General features: G+C 40.4%; 1 protein-coding gene and 1 long non-coding RNA gene across 2 annotated transcripts; both read left to right on the top strand.

Moving 5' to 3' along the window:
- The first annotated feature begins 219 nt into the window (after positions 1-219).
- Positions 220-4,316, top strand: LOC141586002 (putative protein S-acyltransferase 14). Its single transcript, XM_074407091.1, has 7 exons — positions 220-661; positions 1,826-2,048; positions 2,132-2,223; positions 2,997-3,120; positions 3,400-3,485; positions 3,666-3,731; positions 3,850-4,316. The coding sequence occupies exons 1-7, from the start codon at positions 452-454 to the stop codon at positions 3,997-3,999; spliced, it is 951 nt and encodes a 316-aa protein (XP_074263192.1). The 5' UTR covers positions 220-451; the 3' UTR covers positions 4,000-4,316.
- Positions 4,317-4,758: 442 nt separating this feature from the next.
- Positions 4,759-6,824, top strand: LOC141658474 (uncharacterized). The gene is made up of 3 exons (XR_012549272.1): positions 4,759-4,801; positions 6,279-6,443; positions 6,607-6,824. It is a non-coding gene; the product is annotated as an uncharacterized LOC141658474 (long non-coding RNA).
- Positions 6,825-13,099: the final 6,275 nt, after the last annotated feature.

The following is a 13,099-nucleotide window of genomic DNA, read 5'->3' as shown; positions in this document are numbered from 1 at the left end:
TGAGTGATAATTACTCTCATTTCTTAAACAAGTGGTCAAGAGTTCGATTCTTAACTCTTATAAATGAAAAATTCAAACTTGAAAGGGTCAACCCATTAAATTGTCTTTAGTATTCCGAAGGAGATTGCCCCAACAGTCGGGATCTCGGTCTTAGTTGACATGTGCAATTCGCAATAGAGCAACGTGTTTATACTTAATACTTGTCCACACTATATGGATTAGTACATAACTTGATCGTTTATTTTTCCCCCAATTTCGGCGCGTACACTTCTACGCGCCACCAAATCATCTCCTTAAACCCATGTTTTCCCACTAATTAACCCCAAATCAAGCAAAATCAACCATAACCCAATTCAATTAAGTTCAATTAAACCTTAATTAAGCCCAAATTAAGTTATAATTTAACCCAAAGATCCAATCTTTCTTACTAAATAATCGATTTTTCTAAGGAATGTACAGATCAAAAGTAACAATGGCATGGAATGTATTCAAATTTTGTACAGCTTTAAAGGGTTTAGGTTCAATTATGATATTATTGGTGCTTGGTGTTGTTGGTGTTACTTATTACGCTGTCGTTTTGGCTAATTATGGTCCTAATTTGATTAATGGTGGTATTGATACTATTGTTTCTCTTGCTGTTTTGATCCCTTTTCATGGATTGGTAAGTTGACTTTCGAGTACTCCCTCCGTCTCAATCATTTATTTATCGTTTCTAACTTTCTATTGTTTGTGAATTGTGAGCGGTGTTTTAATCAAAGGTGAATAAATGATTGAGACGGAAAGAGTATTTTTTTTTTTTTTTTTAATATTGTGATGGTTAATTTTGGGTTTTTCTTGGTTTTGCTTCTATTGCTGTATTGATATCCTGTTATTGTATTCCCTCCGTCTCATGAGCGGTGTTTTAATCAAAGGTGAACAAATGACTGAGAATTGGAACAGAAAGAGTAATTTTTATTATGTGATGTTCAATTATGGGTTTTTATTGATCCCCTTGCCTTCATGGATTGGTGGAGTCAACTTGATAGTACTTCCTCTGTCGCAATTATTTATTTATTGTTTGTATTCTTTGTGAGCCGTATTTTAAAACAAAAGTGAACAAATGGTTGGAACAGAACTAGAAATTGAGAAATTTGTATAATGAGGGTAAAAAAATGTTTAATTTTGGTAAAAGAATTGATTTGGGTTTGCTTGAAATGTTTACTCCCTTTTTGGATTGAACAAGTGGATATGAAACCCGGATTTTGTTAGGTGCTTTCTTCTGTATTTCCTTCAGTAATGGCTTGTTTTGGTATCATCAGAAAAATTGACACTTTTTCGAGTTGGTTTAAGCTAATTTGTATGCTCACTGATCATCATGTATAGATGTAGTCGTAGTTGTGATTTATTTTATATGAAAAGTAAATGTATAGAAGTTTAGCTCGATCGAGTCTTAGGATAGGATAAAGGTGGTGGTGGGACTGTGGGAGAGGGTTAAGAACCACGGTTACCATATTCAAGAGGGTCACCCAACCTAAGATTTTTATTCAGTTAACTGACACGGGAATTCAATGGAACTACTAATTTTGACGAATTCAACACAAGTTCTGGTGGTTCATGATTTTGAGCGAACTAATTTGCAAATGGTCGCGGAGTGCAAGAATCTTTTCACAGTAACGAATCTAGTTATCATGCTAAAAACATGTATTGTAATTTTTTTCCTCGTGCATCTTAGTTTGAAGAAACACTATTCGTGGTCTTGGCATTGTAGAATAATGACTGTAGATTAGCTAGTTTGAATGATTAGGAGGCATGACTAACTTATGGAGGTTGCATTCTTAACTTGTAGTTAGCTATGCTCCTTTGGAGTTATTTTTCTGTGGTTTTTACTGATCCTGGGAGTGTGCCACCTGACTGGAGGCCTACTATAGACGAGGAGAACGGTGAAAGTGTTCCGTTAAATGTGCCAGAGTACAGTGGAGTGCAAGTTGGTGATCCCTCTCATTTGAAAGTCCGATTTTGTCGAAAGTGCAATCAGCTTAAACCTTCCCGATGCCATCATTGTTCTGTTTGTAAGTATTATTATCGTCTTTGTATGTTTATATTGTCGTGCCAATCTATATCAGAATTATGACATGCTGCTGCTTAATACCAGGTGGGAGGTGTGTTCTTAAAATGGATCACCATTGTGTTTGGGTTGTCAATTGTGTTGGTGCCTTGAACTACAAACATTTCCTTCTCTTCCTGGTATGGTCAATTGTTTAGATTTGCGCTTCTATCTGTCTCAAACGTTGGCATATTTCCTCATTTCCATGTTACTCTGACCCGGTTATTTAGTGAATTTTTTAAAAATGAAGAAACGCCATGTTAAAATGTCGTGAGAGGTTTCATTTTGTTTGAAAGGGCTATCGATTACAGAAGCCCTCCTGGTGATAGCAGATAACTGCAAGTCTGTAATTATCATACTTAAGGAGAATTTCGGATGCCTTATAGATTTATAGGATATCTACCATACATAGTTTTGGTCGTCGCTCTTGTGGGGCTCTACTGAGTTATTTTTTGTTTACCGGCCCTTTTTTGGGGTCGGGGTGGAGTCCGTTTATTGCATTTTCAAATACCTGCTGATACTATGCGCCCTAAATGGTTACTGAAATTCAACACGTCTTGTTGGACTTCATGTTGGAGCTATGCAGTAACTATTCTGGGACACACAATATAGAAATTGACATTGATCTGAATTAAAATATGTTCGATGTTAAACATACACGTGCTTTGTTATTGGTCCCAGTTGGTGACAAATTTCTTTACAGCAAGATGAAGCAAAGACTTCCCGCAAAAATGAGAAGAAAAAGTGAGGCGTTAATGACATTGATATCTTTTGCTTTCCATAAATTAGCTAGTATCTGCAATTTCGATGTTTCTATCAGGTTATAATTGTGCGATGGAATATCATCTTTGTCGTAGTTATTAGCAGGAATGATGATAAATATATACTGATCTTTTCGTATGTTTTAATGCAGTTCTACACATTTCTGGAGACCACTCTTGTAACAATTTCGCTGCTGCCACAATTTATAGCATTCTTTAGTGACGAGGAGTTACCTGTAACGCCAAGCAGCCTAGCGACTACTTTCCTTGCATTTGGTAATGACCAGTGAGCTTCTTATATGAGAGCCGTGTTTTATACATGCATGCACCGTATTGTATCAATTTTGCGACACCGAAACAGGCCCTTTTTCTGGACGTTTGATTATTACCTATATACTGCGGCCACATTTTACTAATTTCAAGGTGATATTGACTATATTAAGCGAGATTAAACCACAACAACTGATACTGTGACTCTGATTGCAAACGAGATTCAATACTCTGCTCATTTGTATTTTTAGTTATTGTTTAATTACAGTTTGTAACTATTTGCAGTCTTGAACATGGCATTTGCATTGAGTGTTATGGGATTCCTTATCATGCACGTATCTTTGGTTGCCGGTAATACCACAACGATAGAGGTATTGGATCTAGAATTACCCTTTATGGTTGTTTGTTCTTTTGGTAGAATGTTACGGTTATTTTCTTCATACTCGTCATGATGGTTTTTCTTCATCTTTCGTTTCTCTAACACCCTATGATCTGCAATGTTTTCATTTTAGTAATTTACTTATTTACAAACTTGTTTGATGTTTGATCAGGCATATGAGAAGAGGTCAACTCCGAAATGGCGTTATGATCTTGGAAAGAAGAAAAACTTTCAGCAGGTTGTTTTCTACAATTTCATGATGCTTCTTTTGCATGCGAAATATGTCATCCGTTATTTTTAAAGAATTCAATTAATAGTTGCGGGTTTTCATTTTAACATATTTCGGATCTTCTTAGGTATTTGGAACAGACAAAAGATACTGGTTCATCCCCGGATATTCCGAAGAAGATATAAGAAGGATGCCAGAACTTCAGGGTCTAGAATATCCATCAAACCCGGATACTGATACACAAGTGTTCGGATACCCGTCAACTCCAAATCTCTGACATCTGTACTTTTCTGTAACAACAGTAGTTTCAGACCCCTCAGAGATTCATCAGAGGGCATACCGTCCGTGAAACGGGTTAGAGTTGAAACAGGAATATTGAACTACAGGGAACAGGAAGCCAACTATACATGTGATGATTATATGTATTGTATGCAAATTTGGTAGGTGATGAAATTCATGGATTTTGCTAATAGCATGTCGATTGTCGATAGATAGATCATTTTGTAAATTTTTTTGTACTAATATCATTTGGTGAACATGCTTCATTTTTATTTGTCAATCTTGTTTTATGATGAGCATCCTGATTCGGAGAAACGAGGAAGTAACGTGGTGGTTTATATGATAGATAACTCTCCTGTTTTCCAATAAGGGATACTCACATGTGTTTTTTTATCATGGTGAGCTGTATCTTGACATAATGTCCTATTATTAAGATCGGAACATTACGACATTTTTATTATCGATGAAATCGGTTATAATTTATTGTAGGCTATCTTCGACAATACTCCAAGAATAATTTCTTTTAAACATACTAAAGTTATTATGCAAGGTAATTATTATTCACCGTGTACAATTAATCTTGTGTAAGGCAGTTTTACACGTAACATTGTTTCGATACGATTTTGTGTGTATTATATACTTTATTATAGTTAATTTTTTGTCACTTCCTTCCTAGTTCAGGTTTATGTAGGAATTAGGAAAAGTTTTGACTTCTTTAAAAGACTAAATTCCCTGAAATTTAATACCCCAATATCAAATCAAAATCAACTCGTACTCCAGAACAACGCTTAATTTCTCAGGTAAAACCCTAATTCTCTATAATTTTAATAATTGGTCTCCCTTGTGACGGGTTACCATTTGTGGCGGATATTTTGTGAGATAAAATGGTAACAAAATGGGTTAGTGGAGAAAAGGGACCACATGAATAGTGTTGCAGAGAGAAAAAGTGGGTACATTGTGAGGTAAAATGGTATCCGTCTTCAGCTTGTGACGGATATGTCATGTCTTTAATGAGAATTTGTGTAATTTTAATCGCATGCAGTTCGATTTAATAAATCAGTTTTATTTGATTTAATTCGTATTTTATCTACGATTAATACTCTATTAGTCAGTTTGATTGCATAATTACTCTATTGCTTAGGGTTTCAAAATTTTATTACTTTTTATTTAGGTCGTACTTTTTCACATACGGATTTTACTCTTTCATATACGTATTTTACAATATTACCCTTGTCATTTTTTTCATTCAGCCACCCAACTGATTTTTTCTCCCTTCCCTCGTCTCCTTTCACCACCAACACCACCTCTCTTCACCACCTATACACTGCCAGGTCCTATCTATGTACATCATTCATAATCTTTAAAACAAATAATTACTTAAACCTGTGTGTATAACCGTTCCATTCTCGAGGAAAAAAATTTGTGCAATGAGTTTTAACCGAAATAATTTATGTTGTTTTTGGTTCTATGCATACTGATTTTTTTTCTTAAAATTTGGGCACAAATAACATTATACCTCCAGTGGTACAATAGCATCATACAACCAAGTTATATCTTATCGAGCTTATGTGTAATTTTATTGAGCTTTCTTAAAGTTAATTTTTTTTATGTTTAAGTGAGTGAATTCAGAAATTTTATTGTATAGCTCGACTTCTTTAAAACAAAACTCGAAAACTTTATTATATAGCTCGGATTCTAGAGCATACAACTGGTTGTAGGATCTTTTAATCGAAATTTGGGGTGCGTACTACTTGCTTTCTTATGAGTAATTGATAGTTTCTTGAAGAAAACTTGTGTAAAAGAGCACTGAGACCAATTCTCAATCCATTCATGGATAGATTCTCCGATCCATTAATGGAGAACTGATTATTTCGCAGCAAGGAGCCTACGAAACCCTTCACAAATCAATATTCTAGTTGAAAATTAATTCTGATAAACAAAAATTATTAAATCAACTTAATCCACTTAAAATTAAGGTCATTTGTTAATAAAATGATCTAATTATGTGTTCGGTATAAGAATTAAAATCCATAATTGAAGAATTTGGGAGCGATTTGATTTGGATTTAGGAGAAATAAAAATTTAGGTTATTTAATTTGGGGAAGGGTAATATTTGGAAATTTTATGGAAAAATGTATGTGAAAAAGTAAATGTCGTATGTGAAAAAGTAACTCCGGTGATCAAAAGTTTTTAGACTCGAATCTTAAAAGTCAAACTAGGAAGATAATAATTTTAAAGAGCGAGTTATTTAATCTTGTTTATTATTAATTAGCGCAGAATCGATTCCAAGATGACTAAATATCCTTGGTGTTTTTTCGTATTGGGGGCGGCATATTGTTGGTGTACGGACGAAGACGGCGGACTTAAAACGTTTCTGAAAGAGCGTGCAGCAAAGAAGGCGGAAGCTGCAGCGGCCAAGGACAGTCGTAAGAAACCGGAATAGTATGGATCCGAGTATATAACACTAGCCCAATCTCCGTTTCAATCAATAGTTTACGTTTTCTTTTTTTTTTTTCTTTCTCACAAAATAAAGTAAACTAAGTAGTAGTAAGATTATCAGTATCATTGTTGTTGATAAAAATGTTTATCTTTTAATATCATGCAGCAATTATGGAGAATACGATGATATTCAGGAAAAGCGGTTGGAAGCGGAGATAAAGAGTATGCAGAGAGAGTTGATTGAATTGCAGAAAGCGAGGTTGGCACGAGAGGAGAAGGAGGCGGATCAGAGGCGGTTTTAATGGGGGTGCGGGGGTTCACCTACAACCCCTTTGCTCAGAAATATTTACAAGTTAGTTTTAATAAGGATCATCAATTGATGAGTGGTGTAGTACTTTTTATTTGATTGGTCATGAGTTCGAACTCTATGATTGAATTTTTTGCTCTTTTATCTCATTTAATTATAAATTGTGGTTTTAATGTTATTTAATGCCTAGTTTTAGTCCTTTATTTTCAAAATTGTATTATTTATAAATTCGTTCTATGATTTTTGTTGTTTTTGGGTAGTTTCATCAATTTTTTAATAAAATTTATGTTAAGGAAATCAAGAGTTAAAGTATGTCGTGACTTTCCAATATCCTCTTATTTTTAATAATAACTAGTATTGGTGCCCGGTTTCGCCTTGGCTACCTCTACTTACCATTAATTTTTTTTTTCATTAAATAAAATTACTTAAAGTTGCATAACCCATAAATTTATCATTAATATATTTTTTATGACATATCCTAAAATTACAATTAAATAAATTTTGAGACAAATTTACTACTCCCGCTATTAATATTTTACTCTTATTAATGAAACAATAGTAATAATATTTCACTACTTGCCCGTAATCAGTGTTACCTTCACTGTTCCCGCCGTAATTATTGTTACTGTCACTACATTAATATTGATTTCACTACTCTCGTTGTTGTTTCTACCACTTTCACTAATCTCGCTGATAATATTGTTACTTTTACTATTCAAATGAATTATTACTATCATATAACCATATCTAATGTTACTACAAATCTTTTCTTTACTGACGAAATTACTTTTACTACTTGGAGGCATGCAATTTTAAGAGGAATCTATATTTATATAAATATATTACATATATCCATTAAATAAATCAAATCGAAACAATTATGCAATATTGTATATTATGGAATCTAACTTGAATTATTTATAACCTACTTATATTATATTTTTGTATGTTAAATAATTAACATCTCTATAAATCTAATAAACTATAAAGTTTAATAAAATTGCATAGATTTTAAATTTAATATATAATTTTATGATGATAATAATTAATAGCATAAGTGTACATGTTTATACTAATAAATTATTTTATTTTAAGAGAATTAACCATCTTCTAGTCTTCTATAAATATTTAGGAAAATTACCAAACATCTTATTTCTTTTGGTCTCCTTGAAATTGACCATCTTAATTAATTATTTTATTTTAAGAAAATTGACCATGTTTTAGTCTCTCACAAATGTTTAGAAAAATTACCAAACTTCTATAATTTAATTTTAAACCAAACTATATAATATTTGCATTGAGATCCCTTAATCGGGTCCATCACACGGTGCTAGTGATTTAAAACTATATAGTATAATTAATTTGTATAACATTCTTTAATTACATGGAAGTCCCTTGGTTTCTGGATTTAATATTGATGGGGCATATTCTGCACCGCTGACCAAGTCAACATATTGAGCAAGGTCAAAGATATCCACAGCAAAGTCAACGACTTAGACAGCCTCACCGACGCTCTCTGTCGGCCTGTCACCTGGGTCTCGGCCAGGCAACTAGCCAACCGGGACACAGATCCGCGTACTCATATCCAAGACCCCTCGGCCGGCCTACCATAGGTCCATCGGCCGAGGGTAGAATGGTCTTTCCACCTGCTAGCCACTTGGCCACTTGGCCACTACGTGACAAAAGGTGAAAGTCTATAAATACTCCTCAACCTTCATTGAGGAAAGGATCCACAAATCTAACCTAAATACACTATTCATCTGGTAATATCTCCCTTATCTCTCTACGATATATTTAGCCAAGTAACATACAACTTACCCCTCTAAGTTTACTGACTTGGGCGTCGGAGTGAGTACGCTCGGCCAAAGCCGAGCCCTCAGTTTGTTCATCGTTTCAGGAGACCGTAAGGAGGAGTCAAGCAAAGACGTCATTCTACAAGCCACGGGTGGTAACGATACTTGCTCTGGAATTACACCCGGAACAATTGGCGCCGTCTGTGGGGAAAGACACTAGAAGCTAGTCATAATCATTCCCAAACAAAAAAATAAATAAAACCCAAAAAACCCACCCAAAAAGCCAAGAAGATGTCAAAACAACAAGAGGTATTCGTAGCTGACGAAACCGAACTACACCAAGATGAGACCTTCCAAAATTCTGGAATTGCGCCACCCTCCACCGGCGGAGTAATCCAACCAGAATTTGGGATGCCAAATATGCCGGATACACCGCCGCCCACCGACCAGGTCACCATCATGGGACATGTGGTTGATGCAGCAAAACTGAAGATGCTCCTGGACTTAATTGGGAGTACGCCGGCTCACACTGTCACGCCGACAAGAGCGGCGGAAACCGTCCAGGAGACCAAGGCCCAAAATGTGACCCCAAGAAACTTGAATGGAGCATTAGGAGAAGCTGACCATGCCAAGACACCGGAGGAGCCCAAAGTGGTCGTGGTAGACCTAAGTCCTTCTCGCACTCGTGAGAGGACCGCGTCGCCGCGGCACAAACGAGGCACACCCCGGAGGAGCGAAAGAAGCCCAACTCGCCAGAGTTGGAGAAGAAGCCCGACTCACCGTAGTCGGAGGAGAAGTCCCTCTCGCTACGAGGAGAAAAGCCGGACTGGGAATGCGAGGAGCCGATCGCCGCGTGTCGTTCGACATGTGGTCGACAACCCCTCGGCCTATGTCCTTGAAACCGCCGTGCAACCAAGCCGGTTGCCGGCACTCACATACAAAGGGGATAGCGACCCCACCGACCACGCCGAAACCTTCGAGTCATACATGTCGGTGTGGGAGCAACCCGACGAGGTCTGGTGCCGAATCTTCCCAACGACCTTGCATGGGATGGCTCAAAGTTGGGACAAGGGGCTGCCCGATGGCTCGGTATACTGTTACGCCGATCTAAGGGACGCCTTCTTAGCCCAGTACTCTTGCAATAAGAGGAGAGCCGTAGAGACGTCGGATCTCCTGACTATCAGACAGGAGGGTGGCGAGTCTCTGCGAAGCTATGTAAAGAGGTTCGACGCCAAGGTTCAACAGATTCGGGAGATTAATTCCGAATTGCGCCGATCGATGAAAGGCCTCCCGAGAGGAGCCTTAAAAACGAGCTCATCAAGTGCGGCGGCCCGACTTTGGACGCCGCTAGAAAGTTGGCTGATCAAGCCATTAAGGTGGAGGACTATCACAAAATCTGGTTAGGCCCTTGCGAGGTCGAACCTTCAAAGAAGAAGAGCCGCCGGGAGGACAACCCGGACGAAAAACGCCGTGACAATAATAGGTCGCGATCTGATCAGTCTGCCAGGAAACAGAACTCGGCGGGCGCCGGGGGGAGTTTGGCACCATACTACCGAAAGCAATACAATGATCACACCCCCCTGGTCGTATCTGCCGCCGAGGTCTTCACCCTGAGCAAAAGCGAAGGTCAAAAGTGGGAAAGGCCCCCTAGGGCGAGGAGTGACGGTGACACGAGCCAGTACTGTGAGTACCACGGCCACACCGGCCACTTAACAAACGACTGCCGGCATTTGAAAGATGCCATTGAAGATCTAATCCGAACGGGGAGTCTCGGCAAGTACGTTGCCAGAGGCCAAAAAACAGACGCCGGCGGGTCAAATAAGAAATCCGTTTTTGAACGGGTAGGAGTGGTCAATGTCGTCGTCGGGGACAACGAGAACGGTGGGTCCGCTCATGGGCACAAACGGCACCTGAATAAACCGTATCAGGCCCTCAACTTTGTGCCCAACACAGCAACCCCCGCTTCCAACATCCCCGACATGACTATTGGGAAGAAAGACTACGAGGGAGTCATCGCCCCTCACAAATGACCCACTTGCATCCACACCGGACATAGCCAATCACCTAGTAAAGAGGTGCCTGATTGACACGGGCGCCTATACAAACGTCATGTACAGAGAGTGTTTTCTCAACCTCGGCTTGAAGGTTGAGGACCTGAACCCCTGCACTAACCCATTATACAGCTTTTCGGGGGCCGGCCTGGTACCCATGGGAAAATCGATCACGGTTAGGTTCGGCGAGGGGAGTGCGGCCAAGAATGTTATGTCTGAGTTCGTGGTTATTGACGGCTCGTCTGACTACAACGTTCTCATAGGCCGGGTCACTTTGAACGATGCCGACGCTGTGATGTCCATCCGGGCCCTGACATTGATGTACGTCTCGGACCGGGGGGAAGCGCATAAGCTCGTCTCGGAGAACGAGAGGGATCCCGGCGTGTGGGAGGTTCACACTAACGGCCTTTCCACGACGAATAGCTCGAAGGCCGGCATCGTTATTATCAGCCCAAACGGAGACGTGTTTGAGCACGACTTGAAGCTTACCTCATTGGCCTCAAACAACGAATCCGAGTACGAGGCGGTGATAACCGGAGTCGAGCTAGCTAAAGCCGCCGGGGCGGAGCATGTCGTGGTAAAAACAGATTCATTCCTAGTGACCAGCCAGATCAGGGGAGTGCGAAGCTCGGGACCATGGGACGATAAAGTATCTAGAGATGGTGAGAGCCGGCGCTTCAAAATTGAAGTCCTTCCAGATACAGCACACCCCCAGGTCCGGAAACGACCGAACCATCGGCACGGTCGAAGGAGCGGAGACCGAAGATGTTGAGATTGACCCGGCAAAGACCGTGAATCGCTTGGTGTCAACAACTGGAACCAAAATTCGAGCCGACCTCCTCGACTGCCGAGAAAAATAAAGATGTTTTCGCCTACTCAGCGGCCGAGATGCCAGGCGTGAGCCGGGAGGTGATTGTTCACAAGCTAAACGTACTCTCCACCGCTCGCCCAGTCAAGCAGAGAATGAGGAACTCCTCAGCCGAGAAGGATGAAGCCATCAAGGCCGAGGTAGATAAATTACTAGCGGCGGGCTTCATCATGCCTTGTACTTATCCTGAGTGGTTAGCCAATGTTGTAATGGTGAGGAAGTCATCAGGGGCATGGAGAATGTGTGTAGACTTTACCAACCTTAATAAAGCATGCCCCAAAGATTGTTATCCCCTGCCTCGGATAGATAGTTTAATTGACTCCACGGCAGGCTACACTATGCTGAGCCTGCTGGACGCCTTCTCGGGGTATCACCAGGTATTCATGGCCGAGGAAGACATGCCTAAATGCGCGTTCATCACTGCTAACGGCACGTATATGTACAAAATGATGCCGTTTGGTTTGAAGAACGCCGGTGCAACGTACACAAGACTGGTGGACAAAGTATTCCAAAATCAAAAAGGGCGAAACATTGAGGCCTACGTCGACGATGCTATTGTAAAAAGCAAGTCTGACAGCGAGCACTTAGCCGATTTACACGAGACATTTTGTTCACTAAGGAAATACAAGATGAAGCTCAACCCAATGAAATGCAACTTCGGTGTCCGGGCAGGTAAGTTCCTCGGCGTACTTGTCGGCGCCGTGGGGAATTGATGCCAATCCAGACAAAGTCCGAGCAATACTGGACCTACCGGAGCCGAGAAATCGAAAAGAGGTTATGATACTAACTGGGAGGATGGCGGCCCTAGCCCGTTTCATCTCTCGGTCGGCCGACAAGAGCACCCCATTCTTCAAAGTGTTGAAGGGGAATAAGGATTTCAGCTGGGGGAGGAGAAGAGCCTATCGTGCAACTCGAAAGCTCACCTTTCCGACACCGCCAACCCCGTCAGGCCGATCTTTGGGGAGACGCTATACCTATACATAGCGATTACCTCGCCACGGTCGGTCTGCCGTAATCGTCGAGAAGAAGACAAGCAAAGAACACCCAATCTACTTTATCACCATACATTACGCCCGCCGAAAGAAATTACCCACTCGATTGAGAAAGCGACCTTTCGCTGTCGTCATAGCCGCGAAAAATCAAACCTTACTTCGACGACATCCCGTGATTCGGTCTTAACCGACCAGCCATTGGAGAAGGCATTAGAAAAATTCGAACAATCTGGTAGGCTTATCAAATGGGCAAGAGAGCTATCCGGCTTCGCATTCAATACAAGCCGAGGCCCTCGATAAAAGGACAGCACACTTGCAGACTTCCCGGCCGAATGCACGTATCAAGAAGAAGTACATCCCGTGTATGGGAGGTATTCACCGACGGTCCTCCACAACAAACAAATCGGCGCCGCATCCTTATCATCAGCCCAAACGGGGACGAGTTTGAGTACGCTTTGAAATTTACCTTCCCAGCCTCAAACAACGAATCCGAATACGAGGCGGTGATAACCAGAGTCGAGCTAGCAAGAGCTGCCGGGGCAGAACATATAGTGTTGAAGACAGACTCTCTCTTGGTAACTAACCAAATCAGAGGAGAGTTTGAGGCTCGAGACGACGGAATGGTAAGATACCTGGAAAGGGTGAAAA

This window comes from Silene latifolia, chromosome 6 (assembly GCF_048544455.1).
Source record: "Silene latifolia isolate original U9 population chromosome 6, ASM4854445v1, whole genome shotgun sequence".
Lineage (NCBI taxonomy): Eukaryota > Viridiplantae > Streptophyta > Magnoliopsida > Caryophyllales > Caryophyllaceae > Silene > Silene latifolia.
The sequence above is the reverse complement of the archived record's forward strand: the minus strand, read 5'-3'. Positions and strand labels throughout refer to the sequence as shown.